This window comes from Halictus rubicundus, chromosome 13 (assembly GCF_050948215.1).
Source record: "Halictus rubicundus isolate RS-2024b chromosome 13, iyHalRubi1_principal, whole genome shotgun sequence".
NCBI classification, from domain to species: Eukaryota; Metazoa; Arthropoda; class Insecta; order Hymenoptera; family Halictidae; genus Halictus; species Halictus rubicundus.
The window spans coordinates 2,830,378-2,853,801 of record NC_135161.1 but is presented as its reverse complement, the minus strand read 5'-3'; the positions used below and the strand labels follow the sequence as shown (position 1 = coordinate 2,853,801).

The window sequence follows — 23,424 nt, the reverse complement described above, 5'->3', positions numbered from 1 at the left end:
TCCGACGATGCTATTTTTATAAAATCGAAGTTAACATACAGAGACGATACTAATTGTAAGCTTGTAGATTTATGTATGTAAATATTTCTTTAATGCTTATTGGTAAGAGTAAAGGATTAATTATTTAAGTATAATTTTAAGATTGTAAGTAAGATATGTTATGTAATAATACATTAATGTATGTGGTCAGTCCATTGTCAGAGGTGAGTAATATTTGGCGAAATAAATATTTCAAATTCTATTTAACATTTTAAATTTTAGATTTTGTGAGGCTTAAAAAAATAGTTTTAAATACGATATCTAATTTAAAAAATAAAATATTTTTATTTTGACAATCTAAACCGCAAAATAAAATATTTCCACTGTAACAACCTGAAACACAAAATAAAATATTTTATTGTAATACTTTGACATAAAATATAAGTAATGCGGTTTTTCAAACTCATCCTTTGATTTAAAATTTAAAAGTTTCTATCGTCGAGTTATTAAAAGACATTAAGAAACAAGTTTCAGATAATGGTGCTAAAAGGGATTTCTAATAAATTTTGAATGTTTTCTTGTATCGTTTTAATATTCTGAAGAAGTATGTACATGCAAAATAAAAATTGTCTGCATCAATTGCAAGAAACGGGAACTGCATAAAACTACACTTCTTCTCTTAAGAATTTTAGTAAGTTGTAAATAATATAATCGATCTCTAAAAATCTTCTTTTGTTTTCTGTATTCTGTGTTTCATTTTCTAATTTTTGGCATAAATGCACAAAATCCGTAGTCTACTTATTACTGATTTGCGTATAACCATTATAATATACGCAGCAGATTCCCTATTGAGGTTCGTTGTTAAATAATATCAATATTAAATGTATCTTGCCATTAGGAAACAGTGTTTTTATACTCATACATGTATTGAATACAAAAATAAATAAGATAGTTCTCAACGAAATCCAAGTATTTTCATTATTTTTTAAATAAAATACTAGTTTCAAATACTGTTTTAAAAACTTCTGCAACGAATAAAATATTTTAGTTTCAATATTGTGCGCATACTTTGAAATAAATAGGATTATTTACTATTTTAAATACTAGTTTACCCAGCTCTGTAGTCAACAGTTGTAAGTACGTTGGCATAGGATTTATTTTTCATGCTGTCTACGAAAAGAATCCGATTACAATACGATTTTTTACAGATTGATTACGATATTGCGAAACATCCTACGGAATACTAATTCAGTGCGGCGAACGTCAAACTACATTCTCGCAACTTTATTTGGGAACTTATTGTGACAAAATTCTTAAAAATTAATAAATATAAAACTTCCTCTCCCTTCTACCTTCGAACAAGACGATCTTCCTCATCGTATCTGTGACGAACTTTGCTGTGTTAGTATCTTATACTCCAAACTCCGTTAGATTTAGGAGACGTAAGTTATTCTTTGTTAAATTGTCAAGCAAATAAATATTACGATAACGTCAATTTTTAATAGAGGGTTGATGAAAGTACGACACCTTATTTGCAAAAACATTGATTACAGTGTCCAACAAAATTAAACTTTTTTCGAGTTTTGCAATACCTGTTGGGTGATTCTTATACACTTTGTCATCCTAAAACCGAATCTGAAAGTAGAATTGCTCCATCACGCAACGTTTTCAAAAAATTTTGGTTTTTGTAAAAATGCCTGATTTTGATACGAAACGACGTGTTACGCAAAAAGTAAACACGCGAGAAAGTGCAAATTTGAGTCAAGAGATAGAGGTGACTCTCCTCTACATTTTCATATAGTCAATTATATTTTTATTTACTTCCTAATAGTTGTAAATGGTTGTTAAAGTTTGAAAATGTGCCGACGCGGGTACTTTGTACGCTCTATTTTTGTATTTATGTTAAAAATCCTTTATCTAGCAGGAATTTACTATACAGGAATGCATTCTGCAGACATTTCTGGTAAAGAAACCATTCACGAAAAGTATTTGGTTCCCTTAATGTACGAGAAGGATCAGAAAATGTTAATTGACAGCGTGTGCGCGACGCGTTCGCGCCAGACGGCCATTGCAGCCTTTTCGCGACTCGCCAGGGCCGTCGCTATGCGTAGTCGACGTTGGTACCACTCAAGTATGTCTTTGCTTACTATGCTTAATTAAATACATTTTTTTTTGTCTTTTTGGGTGCCAATCATTACAAAAGATTATAAAAATACGAGTTATATTCACATTTCATTGTGGAAATGCTTAATAAAGAAAATTGAATACAAAAACTTACCTATTTCTGATGTAAACAAATTAAAAATGTTTCCGCCTTGCTTGACGTTTGTTCCTGGTATCCCGATTTTCAATAATAAGTGTCCAGCAGTAATCAGCAAGCATCCGCACATAAGTCTTTTCCTTTGTAACGTTTTTCCATTGTTGAAATATCTTGATGAAAGATTAATGCTGGAATGGTATTCCTTGTTTTGATTTTAAAATAATTTCGTCATGAATATAACAAAAACAGTGCGGCTGATTTATACACTTCCGCGAGATTTTATCGATTTAATATAGAGCGATCTATGTCTTAATTATGTACTTCGATCAATAAAATCGATAAAAATAGTCCCATTTACATAGTGTTTGGACTTATTTTAATCGGAAGAATCTTGAATGTCCATTGGTATTACAATTATAAAGATAAGACAACAATTACTGAAAATAAAATTTTCCAGTCACCGCATTGCTGCGGTCAATTTTCTTTATTAAGCATTTCCACAATGAAATGTGAATATAACTCGTATTTTTATAATCTTTTGTAATGATTGGCACTCAAAAAGACAAAAAAAAAATGTATTTAATTAAGCATAGTAAGCAAAGACATACTTGAGTGGTACCAACGTCGACTACGCATAGCGACGGCCCTGGCGAGTCGCGAAAAGGCTGCAATGGCCGTCTGGCGCGAACGCGTCGCGCACACGCTGTCAATTAACATTTTCTGATCCTTCTCGTACATTAAGGGAACCAAATACTTTTCGTGAATGGTTTCTTTACCAGAAATGTCTGTAGAATGCATTCCTGTATAGTAAATTCCTGCTAGATAAAGGATTTTTAACATAAATACAAAAATAGAGCGTACAAAGTACCCGCGTCGGCACATTTTCAAACTTTAACAACCATTTACAACTATTAGGAAGTACATAAAAATATAATTGACTATATGAAAATGTAGAGGAGAGTCCCCTCTATCTCTTGACTCAAATTTGCACTTTCTCGCGTGTTTAGTTTTTGCGTAACACGTCGTTTCGTATCAAAATCGGGCATTTCTATAAAAACCAAAATTTTTCGAAAACGTTGCGTGATGGAGCAATTCTACTTTCAGATTCGGTTTTAGGATGACAAAGTGTATAAGAATCACCCAACAGGTATTGCAAAATTTTTTGGTGTTGGACAGTGTTATCTGTGTTGGAAAAGTCTTTATATGCGTATGCTGTTCTATTAGGCGACACAGTGTTTCGGGGAATCCTGTATTTAATGAGCAAACAACAATAGTGAATCTATATGTAAGATGACTGACGACTTCATGTGAGAATCTACAAGGATGCGATGTGCTCAGGCTAGCTGCTTTCAGCGGAGTGAAGACGGTCCTAGCTTCGCCTCCTAGAAGTTAGCCCCCCACATTCAGAATTACGTAATTTCAACAGTTGTGCTGAACTGTGCTAAGTTTGTGCTACATTGTGCTCGAATACTTACACTGTAATATCAAAAATACGATAAAAAATAGAAAAATACAATTTTTAGAGTGGCTCCCCACTTTTAATCTTTGTGCAATTTTGTCAATTGCGCTAACAATAAGTTATGCTAAGTTGTGCTAACATTGTGCTAACATCGTACTAAAATATCACTTCAATAAAATAACTAGGAAAAAAGTTATGGCAAATGATAGTCTTGAACATGCAAGTAATTTTTAAGATAGTATCAGTTAATCAAATAGCATATAATTGCATATCTGAGTTTTGCTAGCCTAGCCTATTCTATGGCTATAGAATCCAAGCGGGAAGGGCTTTGGACAAGAGCTTGATATCGTGTGATAGAGTGCCCTTGATATCGTTAAGCTGGGGAATTTGGCAGTTGTGCTGACTTGAACTATGCTATCACAACTCAGATATGCAATTATATGGTATTTGGATAACTCATACTGACTTAAAAATTACTAGCATGTCCAAAACTATTATTTATCATAACTTTTGTTCTAGTTATTTTTTTTTAAGTAATACTTTTGCACAATGTCAGCACTAATTAACGCAACTTAGCACAATTAAGAAAATTGCAAAAAATTAAATGTGGAAGGCTACTCTAAAAATGGTTTTTTTCTATTTTTTATCGCATTTTTGATATTACAGTGTAAATATTCGAGCACAATGTAGCACAAATTTAGCACAATTCAGCACAACTGTTAAACTTACATAACTCTGAAAATGGGGGGCTAACTTCTAATGGGGGGCCCTGATTTCGTGCCCCCTCCTAGTCTGGGGCTTTGCGTCGTTGGGAAAAACCGCCTCTTGACACTAAACCCTTATATCTAAGACGGTATGGTATCGTTGAATTCCAACAATCTGCAAAACGGCTACTTCATTACAATATTTATTTCGTAAAACCATATCTTTTTGTCCGTACAATTCGAAATTTCCTAATATTACTAAAAATAGCAAATGTATTTTGGGCTCGAGTCTAAAATAATTCATGTTGCGGTGTACAGTGTGTACCAAAGTTATGTGCAAAGACTATCACAACTGGATTTTCTACTTTTGGATCGAGGGAGATCTGTTTGAAAAGTTACGTGCAAAATTGTCCTTGAACGGATTTATCAAGGTCAAGGTTTTCGTGTACGGAAACATGAGTTTGCGATACACGAGCGGATTTTTTTATGTATTCTATAAGTGTCTCGTGATTTTATGCATGTGATCTTTACAGGGTGATTGAAACGCAAAGAAAACATAGAATGTAAAGCAGTATCGTATTTACAGTGTCAACCTGTAGATTATAACCCACTCTCTTGTAGGCAAGGAAAGCTACGACACTGTGGTTTTAATTACTGTTCCGAACTAAAACAGTCCGCGGTGTCTTGAGAACAGAGGCGACATTAAAACTTCTACCGGGGAGCAAAGTGAGAGACAAAACGAAAAAGGAACTTATTCTTACCTCGGTTTAACAATTTGCAAGGTTTAAATCGGAACACTTTGTTCGCCGAAAGAATTACGAAACTGCAAGACAAGTATTGGTAGAGGTTGTTACACTTCTGGAGAGGCTACTTGCAATCTTTTTCGAAACCAGAGGATTAACTTTTTAAGTTAGTTCATCGTTTTTCATAGAGTTGTTTGAGTAGGATTCATGTTATTGTTAAACGCTTGTTATAACGTTTCGAAAATTTTACTCATCACTTGTAGATTTTGATTTTTGTCACTATAGAACAATGGAAACAAATATTAACTGAGCGTTCTATGAACTTTTTTTTGTTATAGTTATTTGTTATAACTATTATAGACAGTGGATTTTATGCATTTGTGATGAAAATGTGTAGGTGTAATCTACAACAGTAAAAACATTGGAATCAATCTCTTAAAAATTATTTTCAATCTATTAAACATACTAAGAAAGAAAATTTTCTATTTTACTCGAGTCTGTTGCAATTCAGTTACAAAATTTTTATTTTGCATAAAGATCCGCTGTCTAGTTATTATATTTAAATCATGAATATACCAGATACTTTTAAAAGATTTTTGTAGTTTAGACGTAATACTAATGAACATATATTCTGCATACATATATGTGTACTGTGTGTCATGAAAGTAATGGACATCCGTTTTAGAGGTGAGTTTCAGCAACATGTTGAATGGATATTTGTAAAAAATACAGGTTTGCAAAATGATTCATAAGAATGCAAATTGTTATTAACCCCTCGACGAAGATGTGTTAAAAATGATTGGAGCAAAATTGATCTTCACCGACTATGTCCAGGTAAAAAATTTTTTATTGCATCCTATAGTACTCATCGCGAAGTCTTAAAGCAACTATAGGTCACAGTCAACCTTTTTCTTAAAGAACATCTTCAAAGTTCTGTAAACTATTTTATTTCATATGTCTACAGTGTGTCCCAAAATGGTATGAACGTGGAGGGGATAATTTTACATGAAAAAATAAGACTCATCGTTTTCGAGAAAATTTACTTTAAAAATCCGTCAAATTCGCGTGCCTAGCGTTCTTAAGAAGTGGAATTAGTACGTGATGAACAGATGAGGCAATGAGATTTCAGATGACCCAACTGAAATGAATTTTCTCAAACAATAATTATTGTGAACAAGTGAAAAGAAATTCGATCATCAATAACCGTTATGAGCGATCGAAATAAATTTCTCTCATTGATAACTGTTATTAACAATCGAAATGAACTTCTCTCATTGATAACTGCTTTGAGCAATCGAAACAGTTTTTCTTCATCGATAACAGTTATCGAGGAGGATCCATTTTTTTTTTTACACTAATGACTGTTATTTGTAACCAGAAAGTATAAAAATCGATATTTTTTAATCATTTTCTTTTTCGAATTTTTATATTTTGTGTAGATTATCTTAAATTTCAATAATAATCAACTTTTTAGTAATGATTTTGATCGTAGAAAATTTTAGAATAACTGTTCTTTTGGTCCGTGCTTAAAATAATAAAACACATTCGAAATTGTTTCATACAAGTATAGTTTGAACGGGAACATTGTACCGCAGCTCTGTGAGAACTAGGCTCCGGAATTCCGTGTGTAAATTTCTTGCAGCATATGTTTGTACTTACACGTAAATCGTATGATTTTACGGTGATCCCGAGACCTTCTGCCAGTGTTCGATAGATCGAAAATCCAGGTCGTGGTATCAGGATATTCTGGCCTTCCCGTGCCAAAGCTGTTATGCAGAGATCCAACGCGCAAGAACATCCGCTGCAAAGGATTACGTCCTTCAAATACAAAGAAAAAGAAAATTTAAGCTTTCCAAATACAAATTTTAACACAGATATTCACAAATAATAGAACTATTACTTTAATTAACACCAACCAGAATTTTAATAAAATAGGATTAATCGGTACGTTTTTGCTTTTATTTATATATAACATAGCGGCTTATTTCTTCCAAAGGACGTTAATTATTATGCATCAACTACGAATACAGTTGCGCAGTGGTCCAGCACATATTAAAATACGAAAAAACTTTATTAACCAAAGTTTTTTAGTATAAGGAGGACTACTATATGGCAATAATAGTTTTTTTTTTGAGGTGAAAGCTGCATACTTTTCTACGCAATGTTCGATGCAGCTCGTTATTATATAAAAAAAAAGTATTAACCTCTATATGTCGGAAAATTATTAATTTAAGAGATCTTTCAACTTTAATTTCTTCTTAATTCTGTAGATCTTATTTACCATATTTTCGTGTTTATCAATCAACACAATTAAATTCAACAAAATTAAAGTTGAAGTATCTTTTAAATTATTAATTTTTCGATTTACATAAGTTAATAATTTTTTTTTATAGAGAAAACCTCCGAAAATCTCCGAGAATCTTTCACCTACAAAAAAAACTGTTATTTCCATATTGTAGTCCTCTTACACCGAAAACTTTGATCAATACAGTTTCCTCATATTTAAACAACAGCGGAGATAATGATGTGCTAATATATATTTGAGCGTCCTCTATAAAAAAAATAGCTGCTGTATGAGCCAGGATAATTATTAGAGAGTGGATATTTATGCAAATGCAGATTTTTATGGAAAGCAGATGAACCAATAAATAGCACCTGGTTAGAAATGTGTGTTCCAGACATTTATGTTTAACAGCGTATTCATAAATACATATGTTGTTTTCCGTGCACATATACAACATCGTGTTTATGTGGATTATGTATGTTTCAAATTAATTTAAACTAATAGTAAATTCTAACGTCATACATAATGATTTACAACAATGTATTATTAATGCAAATATAGTTTGGTAACTTGAGTTAACAGATCTCGTATGAAATAGTGAATAGTATTATTAAATGCTTTTGTATACAATATACAATGTAATATATCACTATTGTTTACATACAATATATTACAATAAGATAGTATACAATTGTTACGTACGGAGAATAGATTCTGTTCAACTTTCTCACTGGAATCTTTCCTGGATCGTTTCCGTTTAACCCTTTTAACAAGGACCGAACTGCGGCCTGATTGAATTGGAAACGTAAAAAACTAGACTGTTTCCCTATGTGATCTCAAATTATGAACAGACCACCCCATTCATTTTGAAGATATTGCATAAACCTTTGCATTTTCACTCTCTTCGGTTAGTATGTGTGCAGTCACGTGTAGGGTCACATCGTGTCACATTCTTAACCCTTTCTTTATGGCATGGCAGTCCGCCGGTGTAATGTCACTGAACGGGGCACTCCATTGTGGTCCATATCGAGGAATTAGCTTGTTTATATCGATGTTTATCGAATGTATGTTGCTTCTTAAATGTCCATGACATTCGAAAATGGTGAAATTAACGAGATTTATTAAAAATTGTGATTAGAACAAGCATTTAAAAACCAACACTTTATGAATCCTATTTTTCTCCGAAAAAATTACCTCATTTCTTATTGATATCCTGGAGAATCTATTTAATATTATATGTCCATTTTTGTTTCAAATGAATAGTATTTATCTATATTGAGAGTATATCTTGTGTACTAAGATTTAATATTTATAATTTATTGAAACAACAATGCTTAGTAAACTAAAGAGGATCTCCAAAGTTTTCTATCATTGGTAAAGGATAACTTTTGAGTTCCATATAGTTCCGCATTGCATCAAAGTGCATTCTTTTCAGTACATTTTTCTCTATACACTCATGCAAGCTTCACATCCCATTCGGTCCCGGTACAAAAGTTATTATTGTTTAAAGCACTTCTGTGACCGGAACTGCGCGCAGCGTTAAGAGGTTCTTAAGGTTGTCATATAATTCTTTTAAGATAAGATGGCCAAATAATCGCAATTTAAGATAAAAAACACATTATCTACAGAATTAAAGATTATATTGATATTTCAAAACCTGGTAACAGCTAAGGTCAAAACCTGAAAGTCGAGGGTAAAAAACATTTTCCACGAATATTTTGGAAACTACTGCAGATAGGAAAATGGTGTACATGGAAAAATTGTGTGTCTTTTTATAAGAAATACACCTGCCAAGACAGATTTTAAACATCACAATTTGTTTCAATAATATACTAAATATCATTAATTATTCACATGTTATCGCAATTTTTCGGGCATTTCCGGTACTCTGACAAGAAAATGTTTTAAACAAAAATTAATCAGTAATTACTCTTTTATAAAGTTCAATATAAAAAATTTAAAAAATGTTTTTACATAAATAATTAATGTCGCCTTGATTTTTTAATTGTCGCAATATATTTTTTACTTAATAATGCTATAGTTGACGTCGAAACGAATTCAACGACCTCCTTTGCTGTGGCTTTAAGTCTTGAAAATCTTGAAATCTTGAAATGTTAAAATCTTTGTGAACAGCTAAATCCTCAATCTGGACCAAAGTGCACCGCGCCGAAAAGTGTGCACACTGCACGTCGGTAGTCTTCGATGTTCACACTTACGTCTTTCAACGCCACCTAGGCATTCTCTTGTATGTCAACTTTTTCAAGTGTTACATAACGAATCAAGAGGTACTCTAGAGGTACAGTAGAATCTTTTTACCGACTATAGTCGGCGCTCGTATACACAGATCGTCGCATCGATGCCAGCTATAGTCGGCGCTCCTATACACAGGTCATAGCCTTGATGCCAACTATAGTCGGCGCTCGTGTACACAGGTCATAGCGTCGATGCCAGCTATAGTCCGCGCTCCTCTACACAGTTTATAGCGTCGATGCCAACTATAGTCGGCGCTCCTATACACAGGTCATAGCGTCGATGCCGACTATAGTCGGCGCTCGCATGCACAGGTCGTAGCGTTGATGACAACTATAGTCGACGCTCGTAACAAAATGGTTAAGAGTTAATTTTAATGAGATCGGGCTAAAGTTCCCTTTCGAATCAATTCAACCTAATAGACCGGTATCAGTTCTATTTTGGTATTTAATAATTACTCTTAGGCCCCGCATTGCCAGTGCGTCAACACCGAGCATCTTTAGGTAACAATGCTTGAATTGTATAGTCATATTCAATTCACATAATGCATATTTCTCCATTTGAAACCCAACAACTTTGGCATCAAACATTTCTTTTGTACCTCGTTTCTCCTACCTGCAAAACTAGAGAGGTTATTTATGTGTCTTTAGGTGACTTATGTTATACATACACGGTGTCTCAGGGCGGGTAGTACAAGCCGGCATGAGGTAATTCTAAGAGTAAAACTATTTAAAAAGAAAACGAATAACATTTCTTCGGTTGACATTTTGTTTTTGACGAAAACGAGTCTGCAAGTTCTACGAATTCGTGTGCCCCATTATTCGCAAGAAGTAGAATTGATTGGTCATGATCAGACGCTCCAGCCGACTCCTGTTCAGCAGGTCGCGTGACCGCCAAATTTTGTAACTCAATTTTTTCGAAAATGCAGCGTCAACCGAAAAAATGTTATTCTTTCTTTTATTTATTTTTCAAGTAAAACCACCTCATGCCTGTGGGTACCACCCCTGCCAATTGTAACTTTAAATATAGAAATAAATCGAAAAAAAACATAACATTTATTTTGGTTTAAAGCTTCATTTGCGAAAAAGGTAAAATAAATCATGGGACATGGGGTTAATAGGCTTTTTAATTGTTTCTTTAAACAATAATTTCAGACGAAGCTGTTACATTATATTAACTCTAAAAATCTGTTTAGTTATAAATGATGTTGCTACCGCTTTTGAACAATTTATTGAGAAATTCTCAGCTGTTGATGTATGACTTTAATAAGACTGTTAGAAAATTGCTGGTAAGTGAGGCGTTGAAACAAAGTGAACGTTTCGGTGCGAAAATGATTAAAACCTCTTTAGCAATTTTATTGCATGCGGTCGTTCCGTTGAAGCATAGATACACAACTCACTCGACGATTAACTGACGGTATTTCTTCTTTACGAGGGAACAAATACTTTCCAGTTCGTGGCTGATCGTCGAGGGAAATCGGATTTTCCCTGCGAACTTCATCGAGAGCTCGATCAACTGGCGGTTTAACTAGATATCGTCATAGTGCATGCATACAGAGTGTTCATTCGCGCGCGCACACACAACCAGGGAACAAGTGCATACAGGAGAATCAGCGTCTCTGCAAATGAACGATTTCCTACATGCACCTGGTTACACACCGAACCAATTCTACCCGAAGCATCTGTAAAATTGAAACCGCAATCGTCAACGTATTTAGTTGCGTTAAACGTTAGACGAACTGTTTCGACGGTATAGTTCTTTAGATCAAGTACTCTCAGACACTTCACTAGACAGTGAAATTACTAAAAAGTAAAGAGGAATCTGTTTGGAATTAATTCTGTGGGAATGAAACGAGGTACAGATGTTTTCTTTTGCACAATGTTTTGTGCGATCGTGTAGTATAAACAAAATTTGTTTGGATATGCAAGTTGTATTTTGTTTCATCCAGAAATAAAAGTGAAGATGTAAACGGAAAACAGAAATAAGACGAAAAATGCGAAATGGGAAAAGCAAATATTACATTTATTTTCAGAAATAAAAATGTTCACAGGTGTTGTTTGAAGTTTTAAAGCCTTTCAAAATTAGACGTTTCGACGCCCTTACCTGTCAAAAACGCTTGAAATCGCTCAAATTTACACGCGTATAATTTTTAAACAAGTGAACTCCGAGCTTTAAAACTTACAGTTTTAGTTTTCTCGTCAAAATCTACAGGTTTGTATAAAAAAAGTGCTACATTTTTGGTTCCAGATCAGTCAAGACATTTTTAATCAAGGGAAGAGAAAAGTGGCTGTAATGTAACCGGATATTTTCCCGATTATTCACTGAACATCGAGGGTGGTTACATGGTAATATAAAAATTATGAATATTCATTTTCCTTCCTTCAGTACTTCGGCATCTTCGATGGGACGTCCAGTGAAAAAATTTTTCGTAAGCCTGTCGAAAATCAAAAGGGGAAAAATAGAAGAAAGGTCTCTTCAAGATTTTTGTTTCGCATCCGAACTAGAACTACGAAGAGCGGGCAAAGGAGACGCAATATTCGTAATAAAAATAATAGTAGTATTGCCCAGAAAAACAACTATCATAAAAAGAAAACCTGCATATCGGGAGTCAATAAAAAATCAACGGTCTCTTACACCCCTGATGAAACACTGGGTGTAATGACCTCATTCAAGCTCGCTACGGACCAGTACATGCAATTACGAAAGGGAGCGAGAGAGGAAGGTGTGGAGCTTTATCCATCGTATAAAGAAATTTTGAAAGCCAAGAAACGGTGTTTTCCTGGTTATCCAACATCATCAGAGATACTAGTTGTCGAGTTTATGGCTGAAGTTGAACTTCAAGCACTGATTGATATAACACTAAATCGAGTATCCATGTGTGAAAATTTTAGTGTAGCTCATTTTAATATTGACAACGCGTTAACCGAACTTGTTGCTATGTTTAAATGGAGCTACGATGACTGTGGCAGTTTCAATCGTTACAAGCAGAAAAATAAGGGACTCATAGAGGATTTAGGTGTTTTAGTATCGCTTTTTATTCCACTTCGACTTAAGGGCCCGCGATAAAGTAGAGTGACAACGTTACCGACAGAATTAGGCGAAAGATGGTTTTACTGGAAAAGGGCTTCGCTGGAAAGGGCTTCATTCGAAAGAGGAAAGTTCAATCTAGCGCGCACTGGTCATGAGCTGACGAGATTATGCAGATATATGGTAATATAAGCGTTAGAAGTAGGCCAAAAATTGACGGTGTGCATGCCGTGAAATCCAAGCATTTTTATGCCATTGGATGAGTTTTCGGGATGAAATCGAGAGTAGCGCGCGCTAGAAAACATCTCCAGCTACAAATTGAGCTATTGAGTCTTGATTCTCTGCGAAATAAAGCCAAAAACTTCAAAAAGTTCAGTTACAGACTTAAGATCCGTCGGATCAAGACCAAGACGGATCTTAAGTCAGTGGCTGAAGGCTGTGAATGAAAATCATACAGCAGTTACCGATCTGCTGACACTGAAAAAGTCACGTGGCTATACCGGGCCCTTCAAGCAAGAAATGCTAGAAACCAAATATGCGTTGTTTAGGAAAATCCGAGTCGTTTCCGCTTCCTTAAAGAGGCAGATGAAGAGTTGATTCATGAAATAACCTACATAACGGGACAAATTTTTGCATTGCAAATCTCAAAGATACAATTATGTGGACCTCCTAGATGTTAGGTCCCCCCCCCCCCTCCACTTTGAGAATTAAATAATTTCAATAGTTGTGCTGAGTTGTGCTAAGTTTGTGCTACATTGTTGAATACTTTTCAGCTTGAATATTAAAGCTGTGCCGCACCGCAACACGGAGTGCAATAAATGCAGAAAAATAGGGCACCTGGCCAGGATATGCAGGTCCACGAGAGAGGGCTTACATGCAATTGAACGAATACCAGATGAGAAACTTCCAGCGGAGAAAAGTCGATTCGTTACGATGCCTTAATAAAGTGGAAGAAATACACAGCATGAGAGCGTGCGATAAAAAAAAATACAAATAGAGGGCCAGAATATTGAGATGGAATTAGATACAGGTGATCACGTAATCGTCGGTATGTTTGTTTCGACTGTTAGAAGACATTCTAAAAGTCACAATACAAATGAATATATATTCAGTGACTGATTGAGGTGATCTCGAGAGTAGGGAATGCGAGTCAGTCCGTTATATAGAAACAACGAGAGAGTACACAACGTGAAAGTACGTGAGAATTGCGAGGTATAGTGAATCCGCGTTATATGTCAGCAGCACGGGTCTTGTCGTCCTTTAAGTTAGAAAGCCACCATTCTCTGATACATTGCCGAACGTAGAAAAGGACAGAGACACAGCTCCTTAAAGGTGTGTATGTTCAGTGTCGCCGATTGTATACAATATACTGATACGTTCTTTTTCTATGTAATGAATTGTATACAATATTTTCTATACATTTATAACCTTGTGAGTCACACATGTTAACATCGCTGTGCAACTTATCAAAAATATCGGCTTATTATTTTTGAAAAGTTACTAGCTGCATCACTTTAACACACAAAATTAAATTTTTTTCTTACAGTATACAGGATGGACCACGAAGCGTGATCAGCTTAAATTATTCTGCTGCCAGAATTTAGATCGAAAATTTTTTTATTTGAAATGACATGGTTCAAGGAGAGCTTTAAGATAATTGTACCTTTGTTGTGAACCCTTTTCTTCCAGAGTTATCAAGGTCACGTTCAGGTTTTTATAGATAAACTTATCATTTTTTTACACCCAGCTTCTAGGAGATACTGAGACGAATTCAGCAAGCACCATAAAAAGTATATCTTCTTCATTTAAACCAAAGAAATGTTGAAACAATATCAGTTACCTTAATCGAATCGATGCACAAAATGGTTCACACTAACAGCAATGCAGACGCGTAAACGATTAAGAAATGAATGCTTAGTTCTTTCTATGACTTTCTGTCGCATATCTTTCGCCGTTGTTGGAGGTTTTTTTATAAACTTTTTCCGTCATTGTACCCCATAAAAAGAAATCTAACGGAGTAAGATCGGGAGAGCGACCTGGCCAATCGACTACTCTGCCACGACCGATCCAACATCTAGGAAACTTCCTATCGAGTACTTGACGTGCTGCCATTGCATAATGTGCTTCAAGATACAGAACAGAATATTTACAAACAGTACGCGACAGATCAAGTAACAGTTTAGCTTGCTATTCCTCTTTAATAGAATCATGCAAAATTGTTCCAACTAAGAGTTTTCTTTAGTCTTTTTAGATTCAGAAAAAATATTTGTTATGATGCTTTCCGAATTTGTCTCAGTATCCCTTAAAAGATAGATATAAAAACATTGCAGGTTTACATATGAAAACCTGATGGAGGCTTTGATAGCTCATATCTCATAACACTGATAAAAGATTTGGTACAATCATCTTAATGGCAAAGGGTAGTCATGTGACTTTTTCAGAGTCAGCAGGTCGGTAACTGCTGTATAATTTCTGTTCACAGCCTTCAGCCACTGACTTAAGATCCGTCTTGGTCTTGATCCGACAGGTCTTAAGTCTGTGACGAAACTTGTCACATTTTTTGCTCTCTATTATCGATATCACGAATTCTGACGCCAGAAACGTGCTTCAAGTTTTTGGCTTCATTTCGCAGCCCGCTACTCTCGATTTCATCCAGAAAACTCATCCAATGGCATAAAAATGCTTGGATTCCACGGCATGCACATCGTCAATTTTTGTCGTCAGCTCATGACCATCACGCGCTAGATTGAACCTTCCTCTTTCGAATGAGCCCTTTACCAGCGAGAAATATTCTCTTATAAGGACGAAAAGTTGAGGCATGTAAACCATCTTTCGCCTAATTTTGTCGGTAACGTAGTCACTCTACCTTATTGTGAATTATGAAGTCTTGGCTTTTAAAGAGCTCTCTCTCTCTCTCTCTCTCTCTCTCTCTCTCTCTCTCTCTCTCTCTCTCTCTCGCTCTCTCTCTCTCTCTCTCTCTCTCTCTCTCTCTCTCTCTCTCTCTCTCTCTCTCTCTCTCTCTCTATCATCTTATTTTAGGTAAAAAAATTTCCAGTCAGCAGAACAGAACAGCTAACAGCAGAATAATCTAAACTGATCACATTTCATGGTCCATCCTGTATTATGCACGTGAAAAGTATTTTGAGACTCGACTAAAATTGCGACGTTGTAATTTTCCGAGGGTACCTTTATGAGGCTTTGCCCTGTCACACTCGTAGAGGTATTATGTGCAAGATTTAACTTTCCGTGAAATGTGGGATTTATATGCTTAAACTGATCATCGTCTCCACACGTTTATAACATTCATCAACTATATAAAGAGTACACTCAACGTTATGGCGTCACATGGTAGGGGTATTCAATGTTTGACAGGTTTTTCTTGTCTCGTAGGATAATAGTACTGTATACTGTATGTTAGGAGACATTACACTCTAATCCACTATTTTACTATTAAATAGTTTATAATGAAAAATACAATCGTAGTCCTATTAGCATTCCTATTATGTTCGGAGACTGAAAATGAATAATTTGTAATTTTTGCCATCATTCTCTACATAATTAAATTCTTAAATGAATTTAAAAATATTCGTACAAATTGGTACATTTTAGGCATCTTTTTCTTTTATTCAAGGTATTGTTTAAACATGTTTATGTACTCATAATATAATAATAAACTATATCACCTTCATCAGGAAAATCTACAGATTATTATGTCAATTAGAACTAAATAATAATTATTATTGAAGTTGGTACAAGACGTCTATAATGTTTAAAGTTTACTTTTTTTGTTGTTGTCAAAGTTGATTTTCTATGAAAGTACATATAGAAGTTAAATGAAATGTAGAAATTCGATTTCAGTTTATGAAAAATCTATTAGAAATATTTTCCATACAATTACAAATTCGTAGAAAAGTTTAGATTTGTTGAACAGTGTAATCGAGTTAACTATAATCGACTATGGTCTTTATTTTGTCTATAATATATAGTTTGCTTATATTAATTGTTTGATAGAAAGGATAATAGTAGAAAATACTATAAAGAGAATTTCATTTTTATAATGGAATACATATAATTGGCCATGAAACGCCACGCAAAAAAATTGGAAAGCTTTCACAGTGAAAACAAGAAATTCTTGAAATTGAAAATCTGACTTTTCATTAAAATTGAATTTCAAAATCTTTATTGTTTCAATAAAAATCGTTATTACAACACAAAAGTAGTGTTGAATAATGTAATCAAATTTCGTTGGTGTAACAAAAGTTGGTTAAATTCACTAAAGTGATACAGACAGCATAACATCTAAACGAATCAAATGGGTTGAAATGTAATCGAAATATAATGAAATGTAATCGTGGCGACTTGTATACATAGTAACAAGTCCAAGTCCAAACACCTACCTTCATAATTCTATTAAAAACCAACATGTGTTTTAAAAAAAGTTATTTAAGTTTTTCTACATATATAGCAGTAAAATCGTAAATGAGTCAAATTGACTCGCTCCGGCAATCTAGTGTTAATTAATTTGACAAACTCGATGGATTTGTGTTTATATTCTTCATAAAATTGTTGCATTTCCCTAAAACGGCATAATCTCAATTTAAATTTATTTATTGAATTCCTGTCCTTATCCGATGTAGGGTATTATTAAATAGTATAAAATAAATACAGAAATATTCTATATCATTATAACTTCCATGACTTTCCACTCACCTCGGGCTTCACTTTCACGAATTCATTGGAACTGTATTCGGCAACGGCTTCTTTAGCGCTCTGATAACCTACAATTTGAAACAATTCAAGAAGACTATTAGTTAATTAGTAATATACCTTTGTACGATCAATTATTTAAAGATTCGTTGCATCAATATTACAGTTTTATTGATACAGGAAGTTATTTATATTTGAAAAAGATCTCAACTTAAAATATTGGGAGATATACCATAAAAGGTTCATATTAAATTGTTATATTATCATTTGTGTATCGTTGGCGTTATTTTTATCCTGAAAATTAATTTCACGTTGTTTAGCTTTTTATTACATTCAAATTTTCTTTAAATATTCTTTATTTAGTATCATGTATCTGGTCAAGTGATTGCAAATCAAGAGCTCAGGACAACAAACGGTTAAATCGATTTCAACGTGACTGTAAAAGAACAAATTTTTTCGATAGTTCGGTGCGACAAACGGTCATATCATGAAACGTTTGTGACTGCCCCGTCTGTTTTTTGCCCCGAACGAGATGAAATTCTCTCAAAAATTTATTGTTATTCCTATAGATACGTTGAGAGCAACAAACGGTTAACTATTTGAACTTTTATTGACTAAAAACATTAGAAAACAGTCAACGATATATTTATTTTATTGAATAGAATTTTATATTTTATTTAACATAATTTCATAACTAGACATTTTTTTACAAGAAGTTATATTTATTACTATCATCTTTACGGCCACGTTTCTGTTTTAGTAATAATACTATTGAATACATTTTATTGCGAAATGTAATATAGTTATTATAGAAAGAAATTATAAAAATAATATCTTTAAATATCTTCAGTCTCTATGCATTTGTAAATTTACTAAAACATTGTTGTTTACATTCACAAGGATCACCGATTTGCCATGCTGGTTTTTCTTTATTACGCACAGTAATATAACTTTGTCCTTCTAAAGCTTTGTTTCTTTTATTTCGTAACCAATTCTCTGGATTTCGTTTTCTTTTTCTTGCTTTGGCGCTGTTATTTTTCACTAATACAGTCCGATCGCTTTTGTGTGCTATACTCGTATGACTATCTTCACTTGGCGCGAATCTCGAATAACGCACAATTTCCGAAGCGAATGTTTACAGTTGCTCTGACTGTTTGTTGCTCCGAATGATTAGAAAATCTAAGTGGGCAGTTATGTCTAAATCGAGCTGACCATTTGTTGCCCTGGGTTCTTCAAATAATCAAACGTATTAAAAATGAATAAAATCAATAAAACCCAAAAACAGTCTTCTAATAACACTGCACAACACCAAAGTTCAGCTGTTACGGTTGGATGATCCTTATAGAGTTTGTTACTTTAAAACCAAATCCGAAAGCAGAATTGCTCTTTGACGCAACGTACTCAAAAAATTTTGGTTTTTGTAAAAATAAAAGCGAAAATCGGGATACCACGCATAAGCATCAAGCAAGGCGGAAACATTTTTAAATTTGTTTACATTAGAAATAGGTAAGGGCTGAAGTTCCGAAAATCCGTCAAATCGAATTGAGCTCAAATTTTGCACATAGCCTCATTTGGCATTAAAAACATGTTTCCCAAAAGAATTTTTGGCGATTCAAAAAAAAATTTGTTATCTTATTACTATTATTTTCTACCTTACCGACGAATTTTTGTTAGGTCTGGGATAGGTTCGGGGTGGGAGCAGGTGCAAGAGGAGAGGCTCCGTACTAAAACCCGTGTTCCATCAATTAAAAAATGCAGAATTCGCTGTAGTGAGTGTCCAATAAGATAGGAAATGATATTAGTATGATAAAAAAATGTTTCGAGTCATTTCAAAATTTCAGTTCAATCGAATTTGAGCGATTTTTGGAACTTTAGCCTAGGTAAGTTTTTCTTTTGTTTTCAGTTTTCTTTATTAAGCATTTCAAAAATGAATTCTGAATATACCTCGTATTTTTATAATTTTGTGCAATGATTGGCACCCAAGAGGACAAAAGAAGAATGAAGCAAAGCTAGCAAAGACATATTTAAGCGGCACAAATGTCGACTACGCATATCCACGGCCCTGACGAGTCAAGAAATTACTGTAATTCAATGTTTGTCTTTCTTGCGTGGCGCATCGCACACAAGCTGTTAATGAATATTTTCTTGACCTGCTCATATACTAACGAAACCAAATGCGTTTCGTGAATGGCTTCTTTACCAGAAACGTCTGTAGAATTCAATACTGTATAATAAATTCCCTTGTCTTTCCTGCGACGACTACACGAGAGCATAGTATCACGGGATATCGCGAAGCATATTTTTGTTACTGCGTGTTTCATCAGGCATGCTAAATCAGTGAAGGTGCGTCACACCGTGGACTGATAACATAGGCCTCGTGATAGGTGTTTGTTCTTCTTTCATACGCTACAGCAGGGCTGTGCAACTTCTTCTTCGTCGCGAGCCACACAGTCCCCATCATCAATCAGACCGTGTCAAATAGTGGAAGAACGTCACTTCCTACCTGAGCGGAATGAAGAAGTGGCAGAACGAGCCAAATGTGGCTCGCGTGCCGCGGGTTGGACACGCTTGTGCTACAGTAGTGCAACGTAAGTTTTTTCAAGAGCAGGGGCCTAACATAAAATCACGCTCCCGCGAAGCCCAACAAATCACGAAACATGTGCCGATCAGTCCACGATTTAAAATAAATTTAATTGTTAGTATCAAAAAGTATTGGGAATCTTGCGGATATCACCATAGAAACGTCAAAGTACAGGTAAAGCTGTCTGTCGTATTTGAATATACCACTGTCAAGCAGTGCTGCCAGACAGGGGAAATTGAGGGGAATACAGTTACCCCCTCTCTGTCATTACCAAGTCAGTCACGACGCAGCCGCAGACGCAACGCAATTTGGGTTACATACAAATATTATATTTAACTGTGCGACTAGGTAATCGTCGAGCGATACCCCGTCGCAACAATATTTAGAATATTATGATTTTAGTTCTAACGCTGGAAAAAAAAGAGTGTCAACCCAAGAATGAATATACTATTCATTAATATACTATTAACCCTTTGCACTCCTATGTCGAGTGTGACTCGACATTAGTTTTTATCTCAGGAGCTCCATTGTTGAGTCCCACTCGACATTCTTTCATGTCCAAATAAATAGATGTCGCGCACACGTTACCGACGCTCTTACCGATCCGGTTTATTGTTATTATTATTATTAAGCGAGAGAAAACTTACGTAACTTAGGAGGATAATACGAATGATCTTGCGAATGATCTTGAAGTAAATATCAATACTTAAAAGCGTTGGGAGCTGCTGGTAACGAAATTGAAATAAAATTTGGAGTGCAAAGGGTTAATATACTATATAATATATTTTTATCCTATCTCCACAAATTATATTAGCAGACATTGAAAGTAGCACATGTAATGTTATTGTTTGTCTGGAGAGTATGCACATTCTAAAAATAATTAAGGTACCCTATCCATAAATGTTATGATGTTGCTAAATTTGAAATTGTAGTTTAATGATAGTTTTATTGATAATCAATAATTTACTTATCAATACCTGTACTGGGAGCATATCCATTATACAATTCAGAAACAAGACTCTCTTGAACGGCTGCAATCACTTCCCTTGGTGGTTTTAAGTTGCCAAATATTGTAGGATCGCCTGAAACATAAATAGTTGTAAGAGATAATCATGAGTGTAAGAATGAAATTGCATAGTTATTTATTTACTGACATTTATTAACAGAAAACAAAATAATTTATTAACAAAATGAAATTAAGTGATACAAAATATGAATCAGATTTTCGTGATCCTTGTGACATATACTTTTGATCTGTATACAAAAATCTTATCAATTATCACGTGTTTTTTGGTTTTTAATCCCCTAACTACCTCAACACATGCAGAATACATGACACTATACGGCATCGGGCCTTAGATGCGAAGACATAAAAACAAGCGCCATGGTATTAATTGATATCGTTGTTAAGAATTCTATTTTCGATTTTAATTATCTCAGGGCTCAATGCGAGGCATCAAAATTGTCCTGAGAATGTTACATTGCTCTCGTTTACTTAATTCTTGCAGTAATCATGTGGGATGAATGGTTCATTGTGCGTGCGTGCGTGCGGGCGACCGGATCATGTTGCGACGGTCCGGCGCCGGTATGTTTGGAAAACTCGAGTGACTGAAGAGGCGTGAACGAAAAGTGTTTAGGTCTAAGTGATAGGAGAGTTTGTGTATTTCTAAGAATGAAAGCGATGGATGCAAGAAACAGAGTGCAAGCGAGATGAATGCAAGGGGGTGAAAGAATATAAAGCGTGGATGTTCGGTAAGAGCGAGAGTAGAGTTGCGACTGCCTTGCGAGAAACAGCGTTAATCGTGTCAGTGTTATTTATTCTAAATATATTAATATTCAGCAACGTGTTTCAAAGAGATTAATCTCCCCATTTCCCAAGATTCCTACAATCATTTTATTTCACAACACATACTTCATCTTTACAACTTGCAGATACCACTTGTGAGCTTCTTTCATCTTGGCTTCTAGATTGAACTTCATTATTCTTTTCCATCTCTGTTCAGTCTGCCCCTTCTTCGTGTACTTGCGTGTTTTATCCACCGCCACTTTCTTGTAACATTTTAACTGTAGATCATCCATAAGTACCTTTGCTTTACTTCTATTTTTTCTTTCCTCTCTGTTTAATGGATCTTATCTTCTTACCCACTTACCTTCGTCCTCGTGTTCCTCTTATTTGTCCTTTTTTTCTTCATCTCCTGTCAACACAATCTTATTAGTTCATTTGTTCTCCCTTTACCGAGTTTTTCTTCAAATTCTCAAGGCTCTTGTACCGCTTTGACTCTTAGTTACTCTCTTTGTGGTACCGACTCGACTAGGTATCTTCTTTCCCAGTCTCTCAACACCTCTCCTACAGCTTTTCCATCGTCAACTTTTACTCTCATTCCCACATTTGCGCCCCGTATTCAGCACACATTAGTTTACCAAAGAGCCTCCTGCTCCAGTTCCTTTTGAATCTTCTCTTGCCGGTTCACCATATCTGGGTAATCACTCAGTTCCAGTTCCACTTCAGCCTGTAAGCTAAGTACAGTAAAACCTCGATACAACGAACTAATTTAGACGAAAGGGTGTCGATGAAAGTCGAACGTTTGTCATACATACAATACAGTATTTGACAAATTAGTTTAATTTCAAGGATCCTTGATATCGATGCTTTGTTTCATCTGATCTTTTGCATCATCATTATCTTCCTTCCTTTCAATATTCTCTCTCTGTATCTCATCTTCTTTATTTTTATCTGTTAACTACCACATCGACCGCATATAGTCGAGAATATTTCTAACCCTTTCATACTTTATCTCTACTCTTCCATACTCCTCGTTTAGTCATTTAACTCTTTCTCCCTCTTTAGTAACTCTTCACTCGCTTTTCTTTCCTTGTTCTCCTAATCGCTTGTTAAAAACATTTTCGGCTGAAATTCCGAAAATCGATCAAATCGGACTGAGCTCAAATTTTGCGTGTAGCCTCATTTCGCATTAAAAGCATGTTTCCCGAAATGATTTTTGGCGGCTAGAAAAACTATTTTGTATCATATTAGTATCATTTTCTACCTTACCGTCATAATGCTCGGATTAGGTGCTGTTTCTGAACATGTTATTAGTTTACGCGGGTGGGGTCAGGTCTGCGTTAAATCTGGGTTAGGTTTGGATATGATTACGCTTAATTTTTATTGTTTTGTAGGCATGGTTGTGCGTAACTGTAGATATCGCTTGGGAATGTGTCCAGACAGTAAAAGAAACGCGATCACATTGATTGGCTTGTTACAAAAATATGTTGAAGTTGGTGCGGAAATGCCGATAAGCCGATAAGGTACAAAATGCTATGTTGGTATGGTAGAAAATGACAATAAACCATAAAAAATTTTTTTGAGTCGCCAAAAATCTGTTTGGGAAACATATTTTTTATGCAAAATGAGTCTATGTGCAAAATTTGA

The 23,424-nt window shown here is 34.8% G+C and overlaps 1 protein-coding gene across 1 annotated transcript in view; it reads right to left on the bottom strand.

Annotated features, from left to right (window-relative positions):
• Tat (Tyrosine aminotransferase) overlaps positions 1–23,424 on the bottom strand; it is a 48,564-nt gene that overhangs the window by 13,190 nt on the left and 11,950 nt on the right. The window contains exons 2-4 of the mRNA XM_076799157.1: positions 20,972–21,076; positions 17,417–17,484; positions 6,805–6,963 (exon numbers count right to left, since the gene is read on the bottom strand). Of these exons, the coding sequence (XP_076655272.1) occupies positions 6,805–6,963; positions 17,417–17,484; positions 20,972–21,076 (332 nt within the window). The remainder of the gene's footprint in view (positions 1–6,804; positions 6,964–17,416; positions 17,485–20,971; positions 21,077–23,424) is intronic.